We start from the raw sequence: 23,557 nt of genomic DNA, 5'->3' as shown, positions 1-23,557 counted from the left end.
TTTTTTTTTTAAATAAAGCATTCATTAATTATTTTATGATTAACATACTGTCTTAAGTGCACTCATTTATAGTCATAAATTACAAACCCAATTCCAAAAAAGTTGGGACACTGTACAAATTGTGATTAAAAACAGAATGCAATGATGTGGAAGTTTCAAATTTCAGTATTTTATTCAGAATACAACATAGATGACACATCAAATGTTTAAACTGAGAAAATGTATCATTTTAAGGGAAAAATAAGTTGATTTTAAATTTCATGGCATCAATACATCTCAAAAAAGATGGGACAAGGCCATGTTTACCACTGTGTGGCATCCCCTCTTCTTTTTATAACAGTCTGCAAACGTCTGGGGACTGAGGAGACAAGTTGCTCAAGTTTAGGAATAGGAATGTTGTCCCATTCTTGTCTAATACAGGCTTCTAGTTGCTCAACTGTCTTAGGTCTTCTTTGTCGCATCTTCCTCTTTATGATGTGCCAAATGTTTTCTATGGGTGAAAGATCTGGACTGCAGGTTGGCCATTTCAGTACCTGAATCCTTCTATGCAGCCATGATGTTGTAATTGATGCAGTATGTGGTCTGGCATTGTCATGTTGGAAAATGAAAGGTCTTCCCTGAAAGAGACGACGTCTGGATGGGAGCATATGTTGTTCTAGAACTTGGATATACCTTTCAGCATTGATGGTGCCTTTCCAGATGTGTAAGCTGCCCATGCCACACGCACTCATGCAACCCCATACCATCAGAGATGCAGGCTTCTGAACTGAGCGCTGATAACAACTTGGGTTGTCCTTGTCCTCTTTAGTCCGGATGACATGGCGTCCCAGTTTTCCAAAAAGAACTTCAAATTTTGATTTGTCTGACCACAGAACAGTTTTCCACTTTGCCACAGTCCATCTTAAATGAGCCTTGGCCTAGAGAAAACGGCTGCGCTTCTGGAGCATGTTTAGATATGACTTCTTTTTTGACCTATAGAGTTTTAGCCGGCAACGGCGAATGGCACGGTGGATTTTGTTCATGACAATGTTTTCTGGAAGTATTCCTGAGCCCATGTTGTGATTTCCATTACAGTAGCATTCCTGTATGTGATGCAGTGCCGTCTAAGGGCCCGAAGATCACGGGATATGGTTTTCCGGCCTTGACCCTTATGAACAGAGATTGTTCCAGATTTTCTGAATCTTTGGATGATATTATGCACTGTAGATGATGATAACTTCAAACTCTTTTCAATTTTTCTCTGAGAAACTCCTTTCTGATATTGCTCCACTATTTTTCGCTGCAGCATTGGGGGAATTGCTGATCCTCTGCCCATCTTGACTTCTGAGAGACATTGCCACTCTGAGAGGCTCTTTTTATACCCAATCATGTTGCCAACTGACCTAATAAGTTGCAAATTGGTCCTCCAGCTGTTCCTTATATGTACATTTAAATTTTCCAGCCTCTTATTGCTACCTGTCCCAACTTTTTTGGAATGTGTAGCTCTCATGAAATCCAAAACAAGGCAATATTTGGCATGACATTTCAAAATGTCTCACTTTCAACATTTGATATGATATCTATATTCTATTGTGAATACAGTCAATAATAGTCAATAATATTATGCCACTTATCATACTCCACTGAGGTGTGGTCTTCTGCATCTAAAAAGGACTTGACAAAAATACAAGTTGTGCAAAATAAAGCAGCAAGACTTGTTCTGGCCTGCTCAATCAAAACAAGTAGAGATCAGATGTATTCTACTCTTTCGTGGCTCACGTTAAACCAAAGAATAAAAGTTACTTTAAGCACCATGATATTTACATTTACATTTATGCATTTGGCAGACACTTTTATCCAAAGCAACTTACATTACACTAAACATTTGTATCTGAGTATGTGCAATCCCTGGGATCGAAACCATGACCTTGGCATTGCTAGTGCCACGCTCTAACCACTGAGATACAGGAAATGATATATAACACACTGACAATGAAAATGCCAATTTTTCTGTTTAATCAAATAGTGTACTGTAACTCTGTGCACAATCATAACACCAGAAAGGCAAACAATGGTCATATAATGACCCCCTATCCAAAAGCTAATTTTATGAAGAAAACCGTCCTGCATAGAGCTATGTCATCTGGAATAACATTCCCATTGACATTCGTCAGCTTTGTAAACAAGCTGTCATTTAAAAGTAGTCTAAGGTGTTATGTGTTGATGTAGGTTCTTACATGTCTTGATTAATGTAATTATAAATCATACTGTATTTATGTCTCGTCCTGTTATGGACCGGAACCAGATTTTATGTATGTATGCATGTGTGTGTGTGTATGTGTATGTATATATATATATATATATATATATATATATATATATATATATATATATATATATGTGTGTGTATATTTATCTACTGTGATGATTGATATGTTGTTGTTGTTATGTAACATTTTAGAATGGACCCCAGGAAGACTAGCTGATTGCACAGACTTTCAGCTAATGAGATCCATATAAATGAACAAATAAACGCAACCTGGATAATTCAACAGCAGCCACAGAGCAACAGCGCCAACTATAGGTGAAGAGGAGAGATTTGGCTGTATATAACTTACACAGATTGTTGCTGAGCACAAAGATGAACTACTTATCATGATTTCAGACTGTGGTGATGTGGCCCTTCACTGCATGGATCTTCATGTGTATCTTCAGGTGGTTTTTAATAGTGAAACTCTTTCCACACTGATCACACGTGTGTGTGCAGCTTCTCTCTGCTGTGGATCATCTCATGTCTTTTCAGATGCGATGACTTATTGAATCTCTTGTCACACTGTGAACACTTGAAAGGTTTTTCTCCAGTGTGAATTCTCTCATGTGTTTTCAGATGCGATGACTTATTGAATCTCTTGTCACACTGTGAACACTTGTAAGGTTTCTCTCCAGTGTGGATCCTCTCATGTGTTTTCAGATGTGATGACTGGTTAAATCTGTTGTCACAGTGTGAACACTTGTAAGGTTTTTCTCCAGTGTGGATCATCTCATGTGCTTTCAGATGTGCTAACTGACTGAATCTCTTGTCACAGTGTGAACACTTATGAGGTTTTTCTCCAGTGTGAATTCTCTGGTGCCGTTTTAAACATCTTGCTGTAGTAAAAGTCTTCTCACACTCAAAGCACATGTACTCTCTCACATCATTGTGTATTTTCTCATGTTGATATAAATAACACAGCTGTGAAAAACTCTTTCCACACACAGAACATGAATGTGGCTTCTCCTTTGAATGAACTCTCAGGTGTCTCTTCAGGGCTGATGACCCTAGAAATGTTTTGTCACATTGATCACATGTGTGTGGCTTCTCTCCAGTGTGAACTTTCATATGATTGTTAAGATGTCCTTTTTGTGTGAATCTCTTCCCACACTGATCACATGTGAACGGCTTCTCTCCTGTATGAACTCTCATGTGAACCTCAAGATATTGTTTGGTTGTGAAACTCTTTCCACACAGAGTGCAGGTTGTAGATTTCTTGGCTTGTCTTCTTTTATTTAGAAATGCATTTTTAGTCTTTAAGCGACTCAAAGGTTTTTCTCCAGGTTTGTCATGATGTTCCTCCTCCACTTCACTCAGTTCTTCACTCTCCTCCTTCACTTCCATCAGGTCTGAAATGAAAGAAAAAAAAAAGTCTAGACTGACTGCATCTTTAAATGTGTTATTATCAGTGTCCTACATGATTCACTCAACCCTGTTACTTCTGACATGATTTTCCTCATTTTAAAAACAGAGGATTTCTTAAAACTGTGACGCCCAGGAAGTGACATCATATGGGCTCTTTCTACAGCATGATGGGAGGACAAGAAAATAATCTCAATCTATTGTCTCAGTTTTTACACAAATTAATGACTGCATTCATCAACCCTGTTACCAAAGTTACTGTAAGAAGAGATTTTGCTCAAGTTACACTCACAACCCTGTCAGCCATTCTGGAAAGTTCAGTTACTTCATACATTTTGGTGTTACAGTTTATTCCTAAAAAAATAACAATGTTGAAAACTGTATTGAAAATGCTAAATTCTGGTAACACGATTGCAAATTGAGAACCAGGTATGAAAATGTAAAATAAATATTTAGTTTGATCTGATGTTGACAATCAATATGAAAGTTTCTCAAACCTCCCTTTACTGAGCTTTTGTTAGAAAAGAACATTGTTTAATTTCATAGTTTTACTGTTTCTCTAAATGTGCAGAGGTGTTTGAATCTTTCTAACATGAATGTTGTTCAGCATCATGAACAAATGAAGAATAAACACCAACCTCTTTGTTCTTCTTTAGTATCTTTAGTGTGTTTCATTCTGCAGGGTTCTGGATCACTCATGTTCTTTGCAGTTTTCAGCTCTTCCTGATGCTTCAGTGCTCTTCTGATGGGAATATTCCAGCATTTATTGATGAACTGCAGTGGGAGGAGCTTAACTGATGATGTGACTGCTATAGGAGGAGCTTCATTAAGTGAATTGCAGTGGGCGGGGCTTTGTTGACTGAACTGCAGTTTGGTTGGAGATGATCTGCCCAAATCAAAAATAAATCAGTTACTGTGTTTGTTTTTATAGGGTTAAAGTCCAGAGATCAAACTAGTGTCTGCATCAAATGAAATGGACAAAAGTGATTTTACATAGAAAATTCACTAAATGAAATGTGTCTGTTTAATGTTTCAAATGACTTTTGTGAAAACAAAATGTTTTAATGTCCCATCATCATTTAGTGTAACAGATATATTTAATGCAAAAAGGAATCAGTTATTTTGATCTGTACTTAATAAAATATATATAAAAGAATAAGAGATCATACTAAATTTCATTATTTTTTAAATGATTAAAAACTTCTTGCTGACAAATTGGTGAAAACTGGTGGTTTGAAGGATAGTGGCAAAGTCTAAAGATTTAAAATGACAATAAAAGAGTATTTTGGGCTTCACTGTGATCCTTCAATACAGTGTTTGAATGTTGTCAACTGATTCTTGTTCTGAATATGCCTGACAAGTTTTATTTCTTTTTCTTTTCTTCCTTTTTCAATTAATTAATTATTTTTTGCTATATTAACCCTTTTTGTATTTCACCCATAAACTACATGCATTCAGAATTTATATTGGTCTATCGTAAAGAAACTGATGCTAATTCAGAACTTCATTCTGTTTCTCCATTAAAATATTGACAGATATCTAGAAAAGTAGTAAAGAACTGTAAGAAAAACAGTTAAAAACAAAAAGATAAAAATAACTGTTCATATTTGAGGTCCACAAATCCCCTCAGTCTGTTGAGAGCAATGAAATGAGCTTTAAGTGTCAATTTACAGCAGATCTGAAGACATCAGCATAATAAATGAGGTGAAAACAGGAACTATTGACATGAAATAAAGAGTGTTTTCAGCAGTTTCTCTGTTAATATTGATGATCCTCAGACTATCAACACTCATTCAACAAGACATTCAGATCATCTCACTTTATTCTGAGTGTTTGCTGTTAGAAACTGATTATTGGAGTCACAATATATGAGAAAATCCTATAAACTTCTTTAATTAAAGATAATACTGTTATTTCTCACAGTATGACACCAATAATACAAAAATAAACACTAATGACACTCATCTTCAACAACCACTGCTGCTAAACATTTTACCAAATAAAAACAAAACATTTAGTTTTAGATAAATTAATCTGATTAATTGCACAATGTGGTGATTAATCTAATTAATCACAATTTAATCGCATGTCAAATTTGGCTGAGAAATTACCCCCAAAAGATCATCTAAAAGACATTACAAAAAGTAGCTTTACATTTTATTTGATTCAACATGAGGGTGAGTAAATTATAATTATTCATTATTAATATGGAAATATGATTTATTTATTGACGTTATACTCTAAAAAAGAATCTAAAACTGCCAGTAAGTGGCAGAAAATGTCTCAATGAGTGATTCATTGAGTCCTTTCCATTCATTCAATTCAATTGATTCGTTCAAACGGCTGATTCATTCAGGAATTAAGTAAATGGCTATCTTTATGAGTGCACCACTAAATCATTGATTCACCTGATTTCATTCAGAAACAAAATGAAAAACTGTTTAATAACAACATCATACTAAATTAAAAGCAAAACATTCATAATAGTTTTAGATAAATGACCATATTAATAAAAAACATGTTCCAGAAAGTGACAAAGTAGTTCCTTATGCAATGATGTCCATTCAGTGAATGAAAGCTTTACAAAAACTGCAAATAGTTTAAGTAGAAATCTAAAATCTCTGAGTTTTTCTCTAAGTGAGATCTTTCCAGCAGGATTTGTGAGTCTGAGATGGGGAGAGTTTTCAGTTTCTGCACATAAAACTGTTACATGTTAAATCTCTAATTACTTTATTACAATGAATCTTATCATAAAATCAAACCATGTTTCATAGTTATAGTCAATTCATAGTTATTTAGCAGCAGTGGTTGATGAAGATGAGTGTCATTAGTGTTTGTTTTTGTATTATTTGTGTTTTATCCACGTCATGTTGTGAGAAATAACAGTATTGTCTTTCAATAGAGCAGTTTATAGGATTTTCTCACACATTGTGACTCCAATAATCAGTTTCTAACAGCAAACACTCAGAATAAAGTGAGATGATCTGCTAATGATCTTGTTGAATGAGTGTTGATAGTCTGAGGATCATCAATATTAACAGAGAAACTGCTGAAAACACTCTTTATTTCATGTCAATAGTTCCTGTTTTCACCTCATTTATTATGCTGATGTCTTCAGATCTGCTGTAAATTGAATTTAAAGCTCATTTCATTGCTGTCATCAGACTGAGGGGATTTGATTACTACAAATATCTATATTTATTTCTGTCTTTATGTGTAGAACTTACAATTTTCCTTACCATTATCCATATTTGGAATAATTTCGTTACATTATATTGTTATCATTTATATATAAAAACAAACCCCGTAACTGATATATTCTTTTATTTTGGCAGATCAGCTCCTCCCACACTGGGATTCATCATCAGTGAAGCTCCTCCCACTGGAATACATCAATAAATGCTGGGATATTCCCATCAGACTAGCATCAGGAAGAGTTGAAACCAGTAAAGTCTGAGTTTATTAAGGAGGACAGTGAGAACATGAGTGATCCAGATCCCTGCAGAATGAAACACACTGAAGATACTGAAGAACAAAGAGGTTGGTGTTTATTCTTCATTCGTTCATGAAGCTGAACAACATTCATGTTGGAAAGATTCAACAACACATTTAGATATGCAGTTCATCTAATATTCAACAAATGGTCAGTAAAGTGAGATTTGAAAAATGTTCATATTGATTGTCAACATCAGGTCAAAATACAGATTATTTTACATTTATTTTATATCTGGTTCAAAATTTGCAATAATGTGACCAAAATTTTAGACATGTTTCAAAAAAAAAAAAAAAATTACACCAAAGTGTATCAAGTAAATTCACTTTCCAGAATGGCTGACTGGGTTTTAAGCTTGACTTAAGCAAAAACTGAATTATAGTTATTGATAAAGTTGTATTTTTCATAAAATCTAGAAGTTATTCATAGTTATATAGATTATTGTTCTTACAGTAACTTTGGTAACAAGGTTGACGAATGAGGTTGAATCAACACTGGTCAGTTTGTGTAAAAACAGAGATGATGGATTGAGATTATTTTCTTGTCCTCCCATCATGCTGTAGAAAGAGCCCAGATGATGTCACTTCCTGGGCATCACAGTTTTAAGATGAGGAAAATTCATAACAGGGTTGAGGGTCGAAATTCACTTGAGTTACTTTAATATACTGAAAATTAACTATTTTTGTTGTCATTTCAGAGCTGATGGAAGTGAAGGAGGAGAGTGAAGAACTGAGTGAAGTGGAGGAGGAACATCATGACAAACCTGGAGAAAAACCTTTGAGTCGCTCAAAGACTAAAAAGACATTTTTAAAGAAAAGAGCCAAGAAATCTCCAACCTGCACTCAGTGTGGAAAGAGTTTCTCAACCAAACAATATCTTGATGTTCACATGAGAGTTCACACAGGAGAGAAGCCGTTCACATGTGATCAGTGTGGGAAGAACTTCACACAAAGAGGACATCTTAAAGGTGCCCTAGATTGTTTTTTTAAAAGATGTAATATAAGTCTAAGGTGTCCCCTGAATGTGTCTGTGAAGTTTCAGCTCAAAATACCCCATAGATTTTTTTTAATTAATTTTTTTAGCTGCCTATTTTGGGGCATCATTAACTATGCACTGATTTTTTCAGCACGGCCCCTTTAAGAGATGTGCTTCCTCTGCCACACGAGCTCTCGACTATATATACATTGCATAAACACAGTTCACACAGCTAATATAACCCTCAAATGAATCTTTACAAGATGTTCGTCATGCATGCTTCGAATTATGTGAGTAAAGTATTTATTTAGATGGTTACGTTTGATTCTGTGTGAGTTTGAGGCTGTGCTCCGTGGCTAACGGCTAATGCTACACTGTTGGAGAGATTTATAAAGAATGAAGTTGTGTTTATGAATTATACAGACTGCACGTGTTTAAAAATGAAAATAGCGACGGCTCTCGTCTCCGTGAATACAGTAAGAAACGATTTTAACTTTAACCACATTTAACAGTACATTAGCAACATGCTAACGAAACATTTAGAAAGACAATTTACAAATATCACTAAAAATATCATGATATCATGGATCATGTCAGTTATTATTGCTCCATCTGCCATTTTTTGCTGTTGTTCTTGCTTGCTTACCTTGTCTGTGCACAGATCCAGCCGTTAATACTGCCTTTCCTTGTCTAATGCGTCGAATGGGCTGGCATTATGCAAATATTGGGGTCATACATATTAATGATCCCGACTGTTACGTAACAGTCGGTGTTATGTTGAGATCCGAGTGTTTTCCGGAAGTCTTTTAAACAAATGAGATTTACATAAAAAGGAGGAAACAATGGGGTTTGAAACTCAATGTATGTCTTTTCCATGTACTGAACTCTTGTTATTCAACTATGCCGAGGAAAATTCAAATTCTGATTCTAGGGCACCTTTAAGAGTCACATGAGAGTTCACACTGGAGAGAGACCATTCACATGTGATCAATGCGGGGAGAGTTTTGCATCAAAACAAAATCTTGAGACTCACAGTGCAGTTCACACTGGAGAGAAGCAGTTCGCATGTCATCAATGTGACAAAACGTTTCTCTGGGCATCAAACCTGAAGAGACACCTGAGAGTTCATACAAAGGAGAAGCCACATTCATGTTCTGTGTGTGGAAAGAGTTTTTCACAGCTGTGTAGTTTACAAGAACATGAGAAAAATCATACTGGTGTGAGAGAGTACATGTGCTTTGAGTGTGAGAAGACTTTTATTTCAGCAAACCAATTAAAACTGCACCAGATAATTCACACTGGAGAAAAACATTTCAAGTGTTCACACTGTGACAAGAGATTCAATCAGTCAACAAATCTGAAAACACATGAGAGGATCCGCACTGGAGAAAAACCTTACAAGTGTTCACACTGTGACAAGAGATTCAGTGATTCATCACATCTGAAACGGCATGAGAAGATCCACAGCAGAGAGAAACTCTTTTAAAAATCAGCTGAAGATACACATGAAGATCCATGCAGTGAAGGGCCACATCACCACAGTCTGAAACCACAATAAGTAGTTCATCTTTATGTGCTGAGCAAGAAAGTTATTTCCTTAAAGCCATAATATGTGGCAGGACAGTTTGGTGGTTGCTTGAAAAATCTAAAACTTCTCCTGAAACTACAACAGAACAATCAAATCACTGTTAAAACAGACTGTATGGATTCTTCCCTTAAGGTCAGTGTGACAAACTAGTGACTTACACTTAGTGAACAAACTGCCATGTTTCTTTCTATTATTGTCATTTACAACATAACAATAAAACAACCTACAACTGACTATTAACTTGTTGTTGCTCATCTTCATTAGTTTGATGATAAATCTCCCACCATTTCCCATCATCATCCCTTCGATCTTTTGCAGTAGTTCTTGTACCTGAATGTCTGATTTACTCTTGACTCTCGTCCTCCACATTCAGTCAACAGTACAATCTTTTAGTTTTAGATGTTCATCAATGCATGTTCCAGATCCTCCAGTTCATCTCCATGTGTGAACAGAATCATGATGTACTTCTGAACTTCAGGACCAAATAAACACTTCGAAATCCAGGATCCTCTAGAGGAATGGTGAGCAGAACTGAACTGAGACCTGCTGAACAACCAGAGACCAGCTGCTCTTTCATCATCTCCAGGGGCCAGTTATTCAAACGTAATCTGATCGGATTTTGGATATCGGATTGGATCAAATCTTGAAAATGGGTTGTTCAAAAGGAAACAAGGATTCTGAAATCAAATTAGATCACAAAATCCAATCTTGGTTTTGATCTGGATAAAACCTTCAGTTTGTGTTGTTCAAAACTTGTCAGTAGGATTTGGATAACTTTGATCCAAAAAAACAGGATTATACTGATCCCAACAGAAGGGTGGATTTCAGGAACAAAAATGTGATAAAACTTTAAAACTGGTCAAAAAATACAACTTTTATATCATATAATATACATACACACATTTTTATTTTGCTCTTGATTAGTTTAAGTGTTAAAAGTAATAAATTAGAAGTAGACATTAGCCTACATATTTAGCCTTTCGGTAACCTACTGTAAAGTTAAAAAGAGATTTTGGTGCCATAAAACAATCCTCAAACAGCTGTAAATATCCAACAAAAATATTATATTTAATTCAAAACTCATATTCTTTCTATCAGCATATCCCTTTAGGGGCTCCGTCGAGTACTGCTAATCCAGATTTGGTTATCTGGAAAAGTGTGTATCTGGATCACAGTGATCCAATCCAATTTTTCTTTGAAAAACCAGCACAAAAGTAAGATGGATTACCTGATCCTGGATGGCAAAACATGGGATTTCCAAATCCAGATCATTCTGATCCAGATTAAACTTTTTGAACAACTGGCCCCAGCTGCTCTTCATTCAGATCTGGATCCAGTAGATCTGGAGAAATAATCACATGCACCTGCTTTTCTGTGTTTTACCATCACACACTTCAGACTCATGCTCTTTAAACCTGGTATCTCCTGGGCCCGGTTTTTCAAAAGGTTTAATCCGGATAAAATTGATCCGGATTTAGTAATTCTTTTTTTGCGATCCGTGATCATGTAATCCAGCTTACTTTTGGAGCCAGTTTTTAAAGCAACATCGGATTGGATCAATCTGATCCGGATAGGAACTTTTCAGGATCACCAAATCTGGATAAAAAAATAAATAAATAAAAAAATCTGGATTTCCAGTGCTCTACGGAGGCCCTTAAGGGACATGTTGATAGAAAGAATATGGGTTTTGAATTAAATATATTTTTGTTGGATATTTACAGCTGTTTAGGGATTGTTTTATGGCACCAAAATTTCTTTTTACTTTAGAGTAGGTTACCGAAAGGCTAAATATGTAGACTAATGTCTGCATTTAATTTATTACTTTAACAGTTAAACTAATCAAGAGCAAGATAAAAATGTGTATGTATATTACATGATAAAAATTTTGTATTTTTTGACTAGTTTTAAAGTTTTACTACATTTTCCTCCTGGAATCCACCTTGAAATCCTACCCCTGTTGGGATCAGGATAATCCTGTTTTTTTGGATCAAAGTGATCCAAATCCTACAAAAAAGTTCTGAAAAACCCAAACTAAAGGTTTGATCTGGATCAAAACCAAGATTGGATTACGTGATCTAATCCGATTATGTAATCCGTTTTTTCTTTTGAAAAACACATTTTCAAGATTTGATCCAATCCGTTATCCAAAATCCTAGTGGATTACTTTTGAAAAACCGGGCCCTGGGGCCAGTTGTTCAAAAGTAATCTGATCAGATTCTGGCTTTCGGATTGGATCAAATCTTGAAAATGGGTTGTTCAAAAGGAAAAAAAAAGATTCTGAAATAAGATTAGATCACAAAATACAATCGTGGTTTCTATCTGGATCAAATCATCAGTTTGTGTTGTTCAAAACTTGTCAGTAGGATTTGGATAACTTTGATCCAAAAAAAACAGGATTATCCTGATCCTAACAGGGGGTAGGATTTCAAGGTGGATTCCAGGAGGAAAATGTAGTAAAACTTTAAAACTGGTCAAAAAAAACAACATTTAGGGGGACTTCCGGTATGCTTTGTGGTGAATAGACGTGGTGGAAGTCGCTCCGTGAACATCCATTGTTTTTTTCAGCAGTATTCATTTATTTTGTCTTACACATACCAAATATTCAACTCTATTTCATACTCATAAAGAAGAATGCCCAAACCAGGAAAATCGGGACGAAACATTGTAGAAATGCTGACTGACAAGGGGAGCGAGCAGACAGCTAATGCTAATACTAACGTTACCGCTCCAGTAGGAGAGGAGGAAGTGATCACGGCAGATTCCTTGAAAGACTTAATTTCATCCACCATTCGCTCTGAAATTTCATTGCTACGGTACAAATTTTTGTCTGAAATTCGCTCTGCCGTGTCTACTCTACAAACAACCCTGTCTTCGCAAGCCCAAAAGATCGGGGATATTGAAACGGCACTTAACGATTCAGATGGCCGTTTGATAGTGGTGGAGAAATTGTGCAACACATTACAAACAGAAAACACTAGCCTCAAACTCAAGCTTGACGACTTGGAGAACCGCTCGCGGAGGCAAAACTTAAGGATTATTGGAATCCCAGAGGGATCGGAGGGGCAAAATCCAGTTGCTTTCATGTCATCATTCTTTACTGAACTGTTTGGAGACGGCGCCTTTAAGCGTCCTTTGGAAATCGATCGGGCCCATCGTGTCGGTCAAAGGTCTCAACAAAATACATTTCCTAGACATATGCTGGTCCGGCTCCACCATTACCAAACCAAAGAACTCATACTGAAACTGAGTCGTGAGCTGGGCTCTTTGGAGTTTAACGGTGCGATTGTTCATATTTTCCCGGACATGTCTGCTGAGGTGGCAAGACGCCGTGCTGAGTTCAAAGACGTGAAAGCTGCACTTCGCAATGCTGGCATCACCTATGGAATGTTGCATCCCGCTAGACTCCGCGTTGATTTCCAAGGACAGCATCAAATATTCCACACTCCGCTGGCAGCGATGGACTTTGTCAGTTCTGTCATTAAAACTACAGCGAGCAAGGTGTGACGGACATGATCTAAATTTGGAAAGAGTCTGAATCTGCCATCCTTAAGTTTAGTAAGTGTTTCTAAGCTTATGTTATGAAAAGTGAGGTAGCCCACACATAAGGTTTCTAAGTTTCTAAAACTGTCCCCCGTTGCATAACAGTCCTTTGTAACTTTTGGTTGGATGCCATGCATCGTATACTGTTGTGAGAATAAATAGTATAACGTATTCCTGTTCACGGAGCTCTGCCGAAAGGGCAGCTAAAGTTTCAAGAACTAACGTTAGTTAACTTTTTTTTCTACACCTGACTGTTACGTTCCTTTCAGTTAGGTTTGTTAATGTCACAAATGTTAGATCCTGTGTCAGTTTTGGGCACATGCATTGTTTTTGTTTTGTTTTGTTTTGTTTTGTTTTTTGCTTTGTTTTTTTACCTTCAGCTGTCTCTTATTTGGCCGGCCCTTTTTGTCGTGTTCTCTGCAAAAATCTGTTTCCCCTAACATAATTAAGCTAATGTTTGTTACCAATGTATAATATAACTCAGGGGAGGGAGGGCATGGTTAAATTAATTAGTTGGAACATAAAAGGCTTAAACAACAGAGTTAAAAGTGTAAAGGTTTTTTCCAATTTAATAAAGTTGAAGGTCAATATATTTGATATATGTTTTTTACAGGAAACCCATCTTAAGAACTAGAAAGTCATAAAAGCTTGATGAGGTCATGGGTGGGACAGGTGTTCCACTCTGGATTTAATTGTAAAGCTAGAGGTACAGCTATTTTAATTAATAAGAATACTCCATTCAATCCATCTAAAGTTATTTCAGACCCCAATGGTAGATATGTTATCGTCTCAGGCACTCTTTATGATAATCAAGTTGCTTTAGCAAGTGTTTATGCCCCTAATTGGGATAATCCAGACTTTTTTGTAAAACTTTTTTCTAAGTTCCCAGACCTGAATTTTTACCAGTTGATCATGGGAGGGGACTTTAACTGTGTTTTGAAGATTGATCTAGACAGGTCATCTCCCAAACCAGCTCCTTCGTCTAAGTCTTCTAAAACAATTCATTCTTTTTTGGAGTGGTACGGAATATCTGATATATGGCGTCTTTTGAATCCTACTTCTAAAACTTTTTCTTTTTTCTCTCCAGTCTACTGTACTTATTTACGTATCGATTATTTTATCATTGACAACAAACTTATTCCTTTAGTAAAGTCTTCCTCTTATGATAGTATAGTCATTTCTGACCATGCCCCAGTAATTCTCGAACTGTCCCTCCCTGGTGGTTGTATGACCTCTTCTGTTTGGAGAATGAATGTGCTACACTTATCAGATAGCCACTTTGTTGAGTTTATTTCTGAAAAGATCTCTAGTTTCCTTGAGATGAACTCTACGGAAGGGATTTCTGCATCTATCCTTTGGGAAACACTCAAAGCTTACTTGCGTGGAGAAATAATTTCTCGTTCTGCCTATATTAAAAAGTTGCGTGATAAAAAGCTCAGTGAACTCTCTAAACAGATTGGCAAATTGGATCAGAGGTATGCACAACATCCAACCCCAGCACTATATAATGAAAGGGCTTTTTTGTTATCGGAATATAACCTTATTTCCACTAGCCATGCTGAGCACCTTCTACTTAAGTCTAGACACCATTTCTATGAGTTTGGTGATAAGCCAGGTAAAGCACTTGCATTGCAACTTAGGCTGCAAACTGCAAAAAATTTGATTGCTCAAATCAAAACCCCTGTAGGAAATATTGTATCAGACCCTCAAGAAATTAATAATCAATTTAATTGTTTTTATTCTTCTCTGTATCAGTCAAATTCCCTCAACGATTCTAATCTTATTGATAATTTTTTTGAAAACCTTGATGTCCCTCAAATCAGTAACGAGTCCAAAACTAAATTAGATGATCCCATTAGTCTAACCGAAATCCTGCAAGCTATTACACAGATGCAGAGTGGAAAATCCCCGGGCCCAGATGGCTTTCCCACAGAGTTTTTTAAAAAGTTTCCTCTTCAGCTTTCCCCACTACTTCTTTTGGTCTTTGAAGAATCCTTAAACAATGGGCATCTTCCCCTCTCCATGCGTCAGGCATCGATTTCACTGATTTTGAAATCCAATAAAAATCCCCTGGACTGTGGTTCATATCGTCCAATTTCACTTCTCAACGTGGATGTGAAAATCCTGGTTAAGATTCTCTCTCTAAGGTTGGAAACCGTTATTCAAGATATCATCCATCCAGACCAAACAGGCTTCATAAAAAATAGACAAGGCTTTTTTAACCTGAGAAGGCTGATGAACATAATTGACACCTCGTCAGATTCATCTATACCAGAGGCCCTAGTCTCTCTTGACGCGGAGAAAGCTTTCGACCGCGTTGAGTGGGACTATTTATTTTATACATTAAAAAAATTTGGGTTTGGAGATAAATTTGTGTCGTGGGTAAAACTCTTATACTCTTCCCCTTTGGCATCAGTAAAAACGAATGGTATTAGTTCTGAATATTTTTCTCTTCACCGCGGGACAAGACAGGGTTGCCCCCTGTCCCCACTTTTGTTTGCTCTCGCTATAGAGCCTCTTGCAATTTCTTTTCGTACTAATTGTAGCATAACTGGCATTCTTAGAGCAGGAAAAGAACAGAAAATCTCCCTCTATGCCGATGACGTAGTTCTATATGTCTCTGATCCAGAAACTTGTCTTCCCAATGTTTTGCATATTTTAGAACAGTTTAGTAGTGTTTCAGGTTATAAATTAAACTTGCATAAGAGTGAGTTTTTCCCAATTAATTCTGCCGCAATGGTACTTTCAACATCAGCTCTTCCATTCAAAACAGCCTCAGATAACTTTCGTTACCTGGGAATTACAGTAACATGGAAGCATGTAGATCTCTTCAAACATAACTTTATTCCAATCTTGGAGAGAATAAAAGAGGATCTAGCTAGGTGGACAACCCTCCCACTTTCACTTGTAGGTAGAATTAATGTTATAAAAATGAATGTCTTACCCAAATTTCTCTTTCTATTTCAAAATATCCCAGTATTTATACCTAAAGCATTTTTTAAGTCACTAGATCGTGTTATTTCTGATTTTATTTGGAACGGAGGTCCTGTAAGAATTCAGAAAAAATTTCTTCAACAACCCAAAAGGTTAGGTGGATTTGCACTTCCTTGTTTCCTATTTTATTACTGGGCGGCCAACATTCGTAGCATTTTATATTGGAGTCAGTCACATTACGGTCTTTGTCAATGGGTTCCGGCATGGGTTGAAATGGAATGTGATTCTTGTAACCGTGTCTCTTTACATGCTTTGTTATGTTCTTCAATACCTATTAAATTTTCCCATTATTCTTCCAACCCTTTAGTACTGCATAGCTTAAAAATTTGGCAACAATTTACAAAACACTTTGGCTTCCAAGCAATGTCAGGCCTATCTCCTATATATAAAAATCCCTCTTTTTTATCCTCCATCTCAGATGGTGCTTTTGCATTATGGTTTAGAAGGGGTATTGTAAATATTTATGATCTCTTTCACGAGAATACTTTTGTAACTTTCTCATATCTATCAGAAAAATTCAATCTTCCAAAAACTCACTTCTTTCGATATCTCCAGACTCGTGAATTCATAAGAAATAAGTTTTCTCACTTCCCTCATGAACCTCCTAAACAAGAGATTGATAAAATTTTGGACATTAAACTTTCTAAAGGTGTTGTCGCTAATATTTACACAATAATTTTTTCATTTACTTCATTCTCAGAATCCTCACCTATGTCTAGAATAAAACAGAATTGGGAGTCAGATCTTAACCATGTTTTTACTGAAGAGGAATGGTCTAAGGCCCTTCGTCGTGTACATACCTCCTCTATTTGTGCTCGTCACTCATTAATACAGTTTAAGTTGTTACACAGAATCTATTGGTCAAAAGACAAACTATCTAAAATAAACCCTGATTTTGATCCCACTTGTGACCGATGTCGACAAGCTCCGGCTACTCTTTATCATACTTTTTGGCTTTGTCCTGCATTGACCTCTTTTTGGACATCAATCTTCAAGTCAATTTCTGACATTTTTATTTTAGATATTGAGCCGTGCCCCTTAGTGGCGCTATTTGGTCTGAATCCCATAAAGGTGTCCTTATCACTCGTTCAGTCAAATGCCCTAGCTTTTTGTTTAATTATTGCTAAAAGGCTTATACTAATGAACTGGAAAAATCCTTCCCCACCCAGTTATCTACATTGGATGCACGACCTATTACAGTTTATTCAAATAGAAAAAATTAGATTTACAATGCTCGGCAAAACAGATCTATTTTACTTGATTTGGCAACCTTTCCTCTTATACTTTAAAAAATAATACTTTTTTTCTGTAAGTAACCTTATATGTAGCCCTGCCTCTACATTTAGCCCTGGCTGATCTTGTCCTTTCTCATGTCCCTGATTGATTAAGAAGCAGAGAAAAAAAAAAAAAAAAAGGGGATAATAGTTGTATCTGGTTCACGGTTGGCAGTGATTGTATAATGGTTGTATTATGAGAGTAACTGTTAAGGACTACATCCATCGTAATATACATACACACATTTTTATTTTGCACTTGATTAGTTTAAGTGTTAAAAGTAATAAATTAGAAGTAGACATTAGCCTACAGCCTTTCGGTAACCTACTGTAAAGTTAAAAAGAGATTTTGGTGCCATAAAACAATCCTCAAACAGCTGTAAATATCCAACAAAAAATATTATATTTAATTCAAAACTCATATTCTTTCTATCAGCATGTCCCTTTAGGGGCTCCGTCGAGTACTGGTAATCCAGATTTGGTTATCTGGAAAAGTGTGTATCTATCCAATTTTTCTTTGAAAATCCAGCACAAAAGTAAGATGGATTACCTGATCCTGGATGGTAAAACATGGGATTTCCAAATCCAGATCATTCTGATCCAGATTAAACTTTTTGAACAACTGGCCCCTGGTATAGTGTTTCCAGATGAGCTTTTCCCAGAACCATTTCTGTCCATTAGAAGATTCCGGATCACTGGATTATCTGGATGAAAGTTGGTCTCTGAAATGTCTGAAATAAAAACATGGAATATGGGATTTAAGTTAATGTCATTCTTCTCACTGGAGGTCAAGAGTAAAAAAAGAAAATGTCTCTGTTTCACAAACAAACATAAAATATTGTTTTAAGTGTGTAAATGAGTCTTAAAGCAGAAGCATGTGAACTTTATATCCACTGGAATAAAAAAAACTGCAATCGTTTAAAAAAACTCTATATTAAGTTACAAGTGATCAATCCAATCAGCTGATCTAAACAATGATCATTCAATATTGGAATTAAATGTTTTAATGTTTGATCTGAGAGCCTGTTCACATTCAGGCTGGATTGAGTCTGAATCAAATCTGAATCAGTGTTTTATTAGTGAATTAGACATATTTATCAGATGAAACTCGCCTGCAGTTTCATTCCTCACTGAAAAACACATTCACACTTACAGAAGATTCACCTCAACAGTCCAATATAACAAACAATAATACATTTAATGTGGAATATTACAAATAATCAGATAGCAAATAGTATGTGAAGCAGTACTTGTATTTGGCGTGCTGTCTGAGGAGAGGGCTCCGAGCTCGGTATTTGGCCCGAACCCAGAGTACTCCCCAAAAATTGCAAACCAATGCAGGACAGCAGCCAGAAACATTACTGATGACCCTCAAAAATTACTCTGCATAGGCTGATTGTGCTTTTTGGAGGGTTAGTTTGAAGGGCTGGGAAAGTTCTCGTCATATTTGATGAAAACAATGCTGCAGCAGTGACGGCAAGGCGAGTTTAGACAGGGCTGAACTCCTGCGGCAGTCGAGGTAACATCACTGCTGCGGCAGTGGAGAGAATAGCCAGAGGAACTGAGCTCCTGCAGGAGTCGAGGTAACATCACTGCTGCGGCAGTGGAGGAATTGGCCAGAATAACTGAGCTCCTGCAGGAGCCGAGGGAACATCACTGCTGCGGCAGTGGAGGAATTGGCCAGAGGAACTGAGCTCCTGCAGGAGTCGAGGTAACATCACTGCTGCAGCAGTGGAGGAATTGGCCAGAATAACTGAGCTCCTGCAGGAGCCGAGGGAACATCACTGCTGCGGCAATGATAGAAAAATTCCACTGTATTGGAATAATGGTATTAGTTGAGTTGGATATGGTGGCTTGCAGGTATGTGTGAGAGAACAAGCTGGAGCTGAAACTAGCTGACAAGTGTTTGTTGGGATTCTTTAATATGGAATATGGTTTGAATCTGATGCTGGGAGAGGCCTTTTTGGGTGGCTGTAGTTGCTGCACACTCCCACTGTGCCCAGCCCACCATCCCCGGTTCCATCTGGTGATCACTCTGTCTGAGCCACGGAGCCTCAATTGCCAGCCCCCACAGTATATTCTGGTGAGCCACAATTATGCCGCTCCTTTCGGACTAAATGTTCCTTGTTTTTTGTTCTCTAGCCGTCATTATTTCCCTCAGAGGAGTCGAAAGTGGCATTTGTGATAACATTATCGGGACGAGCAGCGCTGTGGGGAACGGCAGTTTGGGAGTGACGTCATCCGTGTTGTGCATCATTTCAGTATTTTAATGCAGAGATCAAGAAAGTGTTTGATCGCTAGGTCTCTGGGAGAGAGGCGGCACAAGCATTGGTGGACCTCCGTCAAGGAGAGAGAACTGTTACGGACTATTCCATTGAATTCCGAACTCTGGCGGCAGAGTGCAATTGGAACGCGGAGGCACAGTGGGATATCTTTCTGCATGGGCTGGTCGACCGTATCCAGATGAATGAGATCTACACGCTGGATTTGCCTACTACATTAGACGAATTGATTGATCTGGCAATCTGGGTGGATACGCGGCTGCAGCGTCGAGATCAGCGTGCTTATAACAGTCGGATGTCTGCTGTGGAAAGGGAGTGTTCCAGCGCGGCTGTTGATACGGTCGGCCCCTCGTTTGCTGCGACTCTCCTCCCGGTAAGACTGCAGTGGGGTGGTGGGAGTCATAGGTGTGAAGCCCTCGTGGACTCCGGAGCGGAGGGCAACTTTATGGACATTAACTTGACTTAAAAGCTCAACATTCCTGTGGATTCACTTACTCATTACTCATCTTACTCATCTGATATCCATCAATGCTCTGGGTGGACAGCCGCTGTCACCCATTACTCATTCCACGGGGCTGGTGAGTCTCACCACACCCGGCAACCACACGGAGAGAATTAAATTCTATTTTACTGACACTGCCTTGGTTCAAGTGGTGCTGGGGCATCCGTGGCCTCCCAATGGATGTGGTTTCTGACAGGGGGCCCTAATTTGTATCCAAATTTTGGAGAGAGTTTTGTCGTTTACTGGGTGTGAGTATCAGTCTGTCTTCTGGTTTTCATCCTCAGAGCAGCAGCCAAACTGTGCGGGCCAACCAGGACCTTGAAAGAGTGTTGCATCTCATGGGTAAAGTATGCACATAACTCGTTACCAGTGTCATCCACGGGCCTTTCTCCGTTTGAGTGTAGCTTAGGTTACCAGCCACCTGTGTTTCCTAGTCTGGAGTCCGAAGTTGCGGTCCCCTGTGCTCACGCCTTCATCCAGAGGTGCTGTCTTACTTGGAGAAGAGCCCGAGAGACTCTCCTCCAAGTGGGAGCGCGCACTAAGGCTCAGGTCGATCGCCACCGGTCAAAGCCTCCTGTCTATGTTGTGGGTCAAAAAGTGTGGCTTTCTTCCAAAAATATTCCTCTCCACTCCATGTGTAATAAATTAGCTCCCAAATTCATCGGCCCATTTACTGTCATTAAAATTCTTAGTCCAGTGGCAGTCCATCTCAAACTTCCTCCGGCGTACAGGAGAAATCACCCTACCTTTCATGTTTCTAAAATAAAACCTGTTTTTTTTATTCCACCATTAATCCGCCTGCTCCGGTGGAGGAGCTCCAGAGCTTGTTTTGTTCGAGTGGGGATTCTCATCCAACCGTGTTTCTCTGGACTGCCGTCTGCCTGTGTGGATCTCAGCCTGCTGCAGTCTTGTTGCCACCTAAAGCCTGTCATCTTGCATGTGTCTGACCATCTTGCCCTGTTTTTGTGGATTAATAAACTGTTAACACTCGCTACTGGATCCAGTGTTTTTTCCTGACACATGTGGATTGTTTTGCTGTGATCTACTAGTACAAATGGAAAATTTGTTCACATGAGATCTCATTACAGTGGAGAATTCAAATGTCACAAAAGCGCTGTTCATCACCTCTGTGACTGAGAGCTTTGAAGGTATGAAGGGTGTAGGGATCAAAAAAACTATTTTTTGGAATGCACTTCTGTGTCATCTTAACATGACAATCAAGGAGGAGTAGATTGTGCAAGCTGCACCTTTTTTTAACGTTAGTTTATATACAGTTGTGGCCAGAATTATTAGACCCCTTCATAAATATGATCAAAGATGACTCTAAAAATAAATCTGCATTGTTTATCCTTTTGATCTTTAATTTATAAAATTAGCAAAAATCTAACCTTTCATTGAAGGAAAAGAATTGAAAGTGGGGGGGAAATAACATTATGAAATAAATGTTTTTCTCCAAAACACGTTGCCCACAATTATTAGCACCCTTTTATTCAATTCTTTTTGCAACCTCCTTTTGCCAAGATAACAGCTCTGAGTCTTCTTCTATAATGCCTGATGAGTTTGGAGAACACCTGAGAAGAGATCAGAGACAATTCCTCCATACAGAATCTCTCCAGATCCTTCAGATTCCCAGCTCCATGTTGGTGCTTCTTCTCTTCAGTTCACTCCACTCATTTCTTTAGGGTTCAGGTCAGGGAACTGGGAAGACCATGGCAGAAGCTTCATTTTGTGCTCAGTGACCCATTTTTGTGCTGGTTTTGATGTTTGTTTTGGATCATTGTCCCGACGGATGATCCAACCACAGCCCATTATAAGATTTCTAGCAGAAGTGGTCAGGTTTTGATTTTTTATCTGTTGGTATTTGATAGAATCCATGATACGATATATCTGAACAAGTTGTCCAGGACCTCCAGCACAAAAATAGGCCCACAACATTAAAGATCCAGCAGTATATTTGACCGTGGGCATGGGGCACTTTTTATCCATGTGTGCACCAAACCCATCTGGTGGGTTTGCTGCCAAGAAGCTCTTGTTTTAGTTTCATCTGACCATAGAAGCTTGTCCCGTTTGAAGTTCCAGTCTTGTCTGACAACTGAATAAGCTGGAGATTGTTTCTGGATGAGAGCAGAGGATTTTTCTTGAAACCCTCCCGAACAACTTGTGGGGATGTAGGTGCTTTTGATAAAAAATTTTTAGGCTTTCTGAGATTCAAGACTCAACTAATCTCTGCAATTCTCCAGCTGTGATCCTTGGAGAGTCTTTGGCCACTCAAACTTTCCTCCTCACCACACATTAGGATGATTTAGACACATGTCCTCTTTCAGTCAGATTTGTAACATCTTTAGTTGATTGGAACTTCTCAATTATTGCCCTGATAGTGGAAATGGGCATTTTCAATGCTTCAGCTATTTTCTTACAGCCACTTTCTATTTTGTGAAGCTCGACAATCATTTGTTACACATCAGAACTATATTCTTTGTTTTTTCTCATTGTGATGAATGATTAAGGGAATTTGGCCTTTGTGTTTCCTCATGTTTATACTCCTGTGGAACAGGAAGTCATGGCTGGCCAATTTCATGTTCATAATCACCCCGGTGAGCTAAAAAAATTTAAATATGAATGGGAATATACTTCAGAGATATTTTACTCATAAAAAATTCTAGGGGTGTTAATAATTGTGGGCAATGTGTTTTGGAGAAAAACATTTATTTCTTAATGTTATTTTCCCCCACTTTCAATTCTTTTCCTTCAATGAAAGGTTAGATTTTTGCTAATTTTATGAATTAAAGATCAAAAGGATAAACAATGCAGATTTATTTTTAGAGTCATCTTTGATCATATTTATGAAGGGGTCTAATAATTCTGGCCACAACTGTATTTATTTATTTTTGGTTTATCGCACCATATTGTATATTGTATCTATGAATTTGAAACATTTAAATGGACTGATTAAGGGAGCTATAAAGTATTTTTGTGGAAGTGCAATGTCGTTTTGACCATGTTAATGTACCAAATCTTACTTGTATAAATATTACAGTAGTATAGAAAAATGCTATGCATACATTTATAGGTAAAATCTAACTCTGAGTCCCCTGTACCCATTCTGTGACGTCAAACAACTTCCCTGTGCAAAGGATCATGGGGGCCCAAAGTGTCCATCATTTGTACCCTTTGGCCAGTTTTGAGCACTTCGGTTTGGAACGACCCTTCATTATGGAGGCCATGGTTATTTTCACCGAAGTGCCCTTCGGAGGGCG

The 23,557-nt window shown here is 37.7% G+C and overlaps 1 protein-coding gene across 2 annotated transcripts in view; it reads right to left on the bottom strand.

Annotated features, from left to right (window-relative positions):
* LOC125246416 (zinc finger protein 271-like) overlaps positions 1 to 23,557 on the bottom strand; it is a 122,034-nt gene that overhangs the window by 38,332 nt on the left and 60,145 nt on the right. Inside the window, exons 2-4 of one of the 2 annotated variants that reach the window (XM_048157366.1) lie at positions 8,596 to 8,613; positions 3,208 to 3,448; positions 2,652 to 3,126 (exon numbers count right to left, since the gene is read on the bottom strand). In XM_048157366.1, the coding sequence (XP_048013323.1) occupies positions 2,729 to 3,126; positions 3,208 to 3,448; positions 8,596 to 8,613 (657 nt within the window). In that variant the 3' untranslated portion in view covers positions 2,652 to 2,728. Of the gene's footprint in view, positions 1 to 2,651; positions 3,127 to 3,207; positions 3,489 to 8,595; positions 8,614 to 23,557 lie in introns of those variants that run through there. The other variant, XM_048157357.1, reaches the window with a different exon arrangement.

Source organism: Megalobrama amblycephala, linkage group LG1, assembly GCF_018812025.1.
Source record: "Megalobrama amblycephala isolate DHTTF-2021 linkage group LG1, ASM1881202v1, whole genome shotgun sequence".
Taxonomy (NCBI): domain Eukaryota; kingdom Metazoa; phylum Chordata; class Actinopteri; order Cypriniformes; family Xenocyprididae; genus Megalobrama; species Megalobrama amblycephala.
Note: the sequence above shows the minus strand (reverse complement) of the source record. Positions and strands in the feature narration are given on the sequence as shown.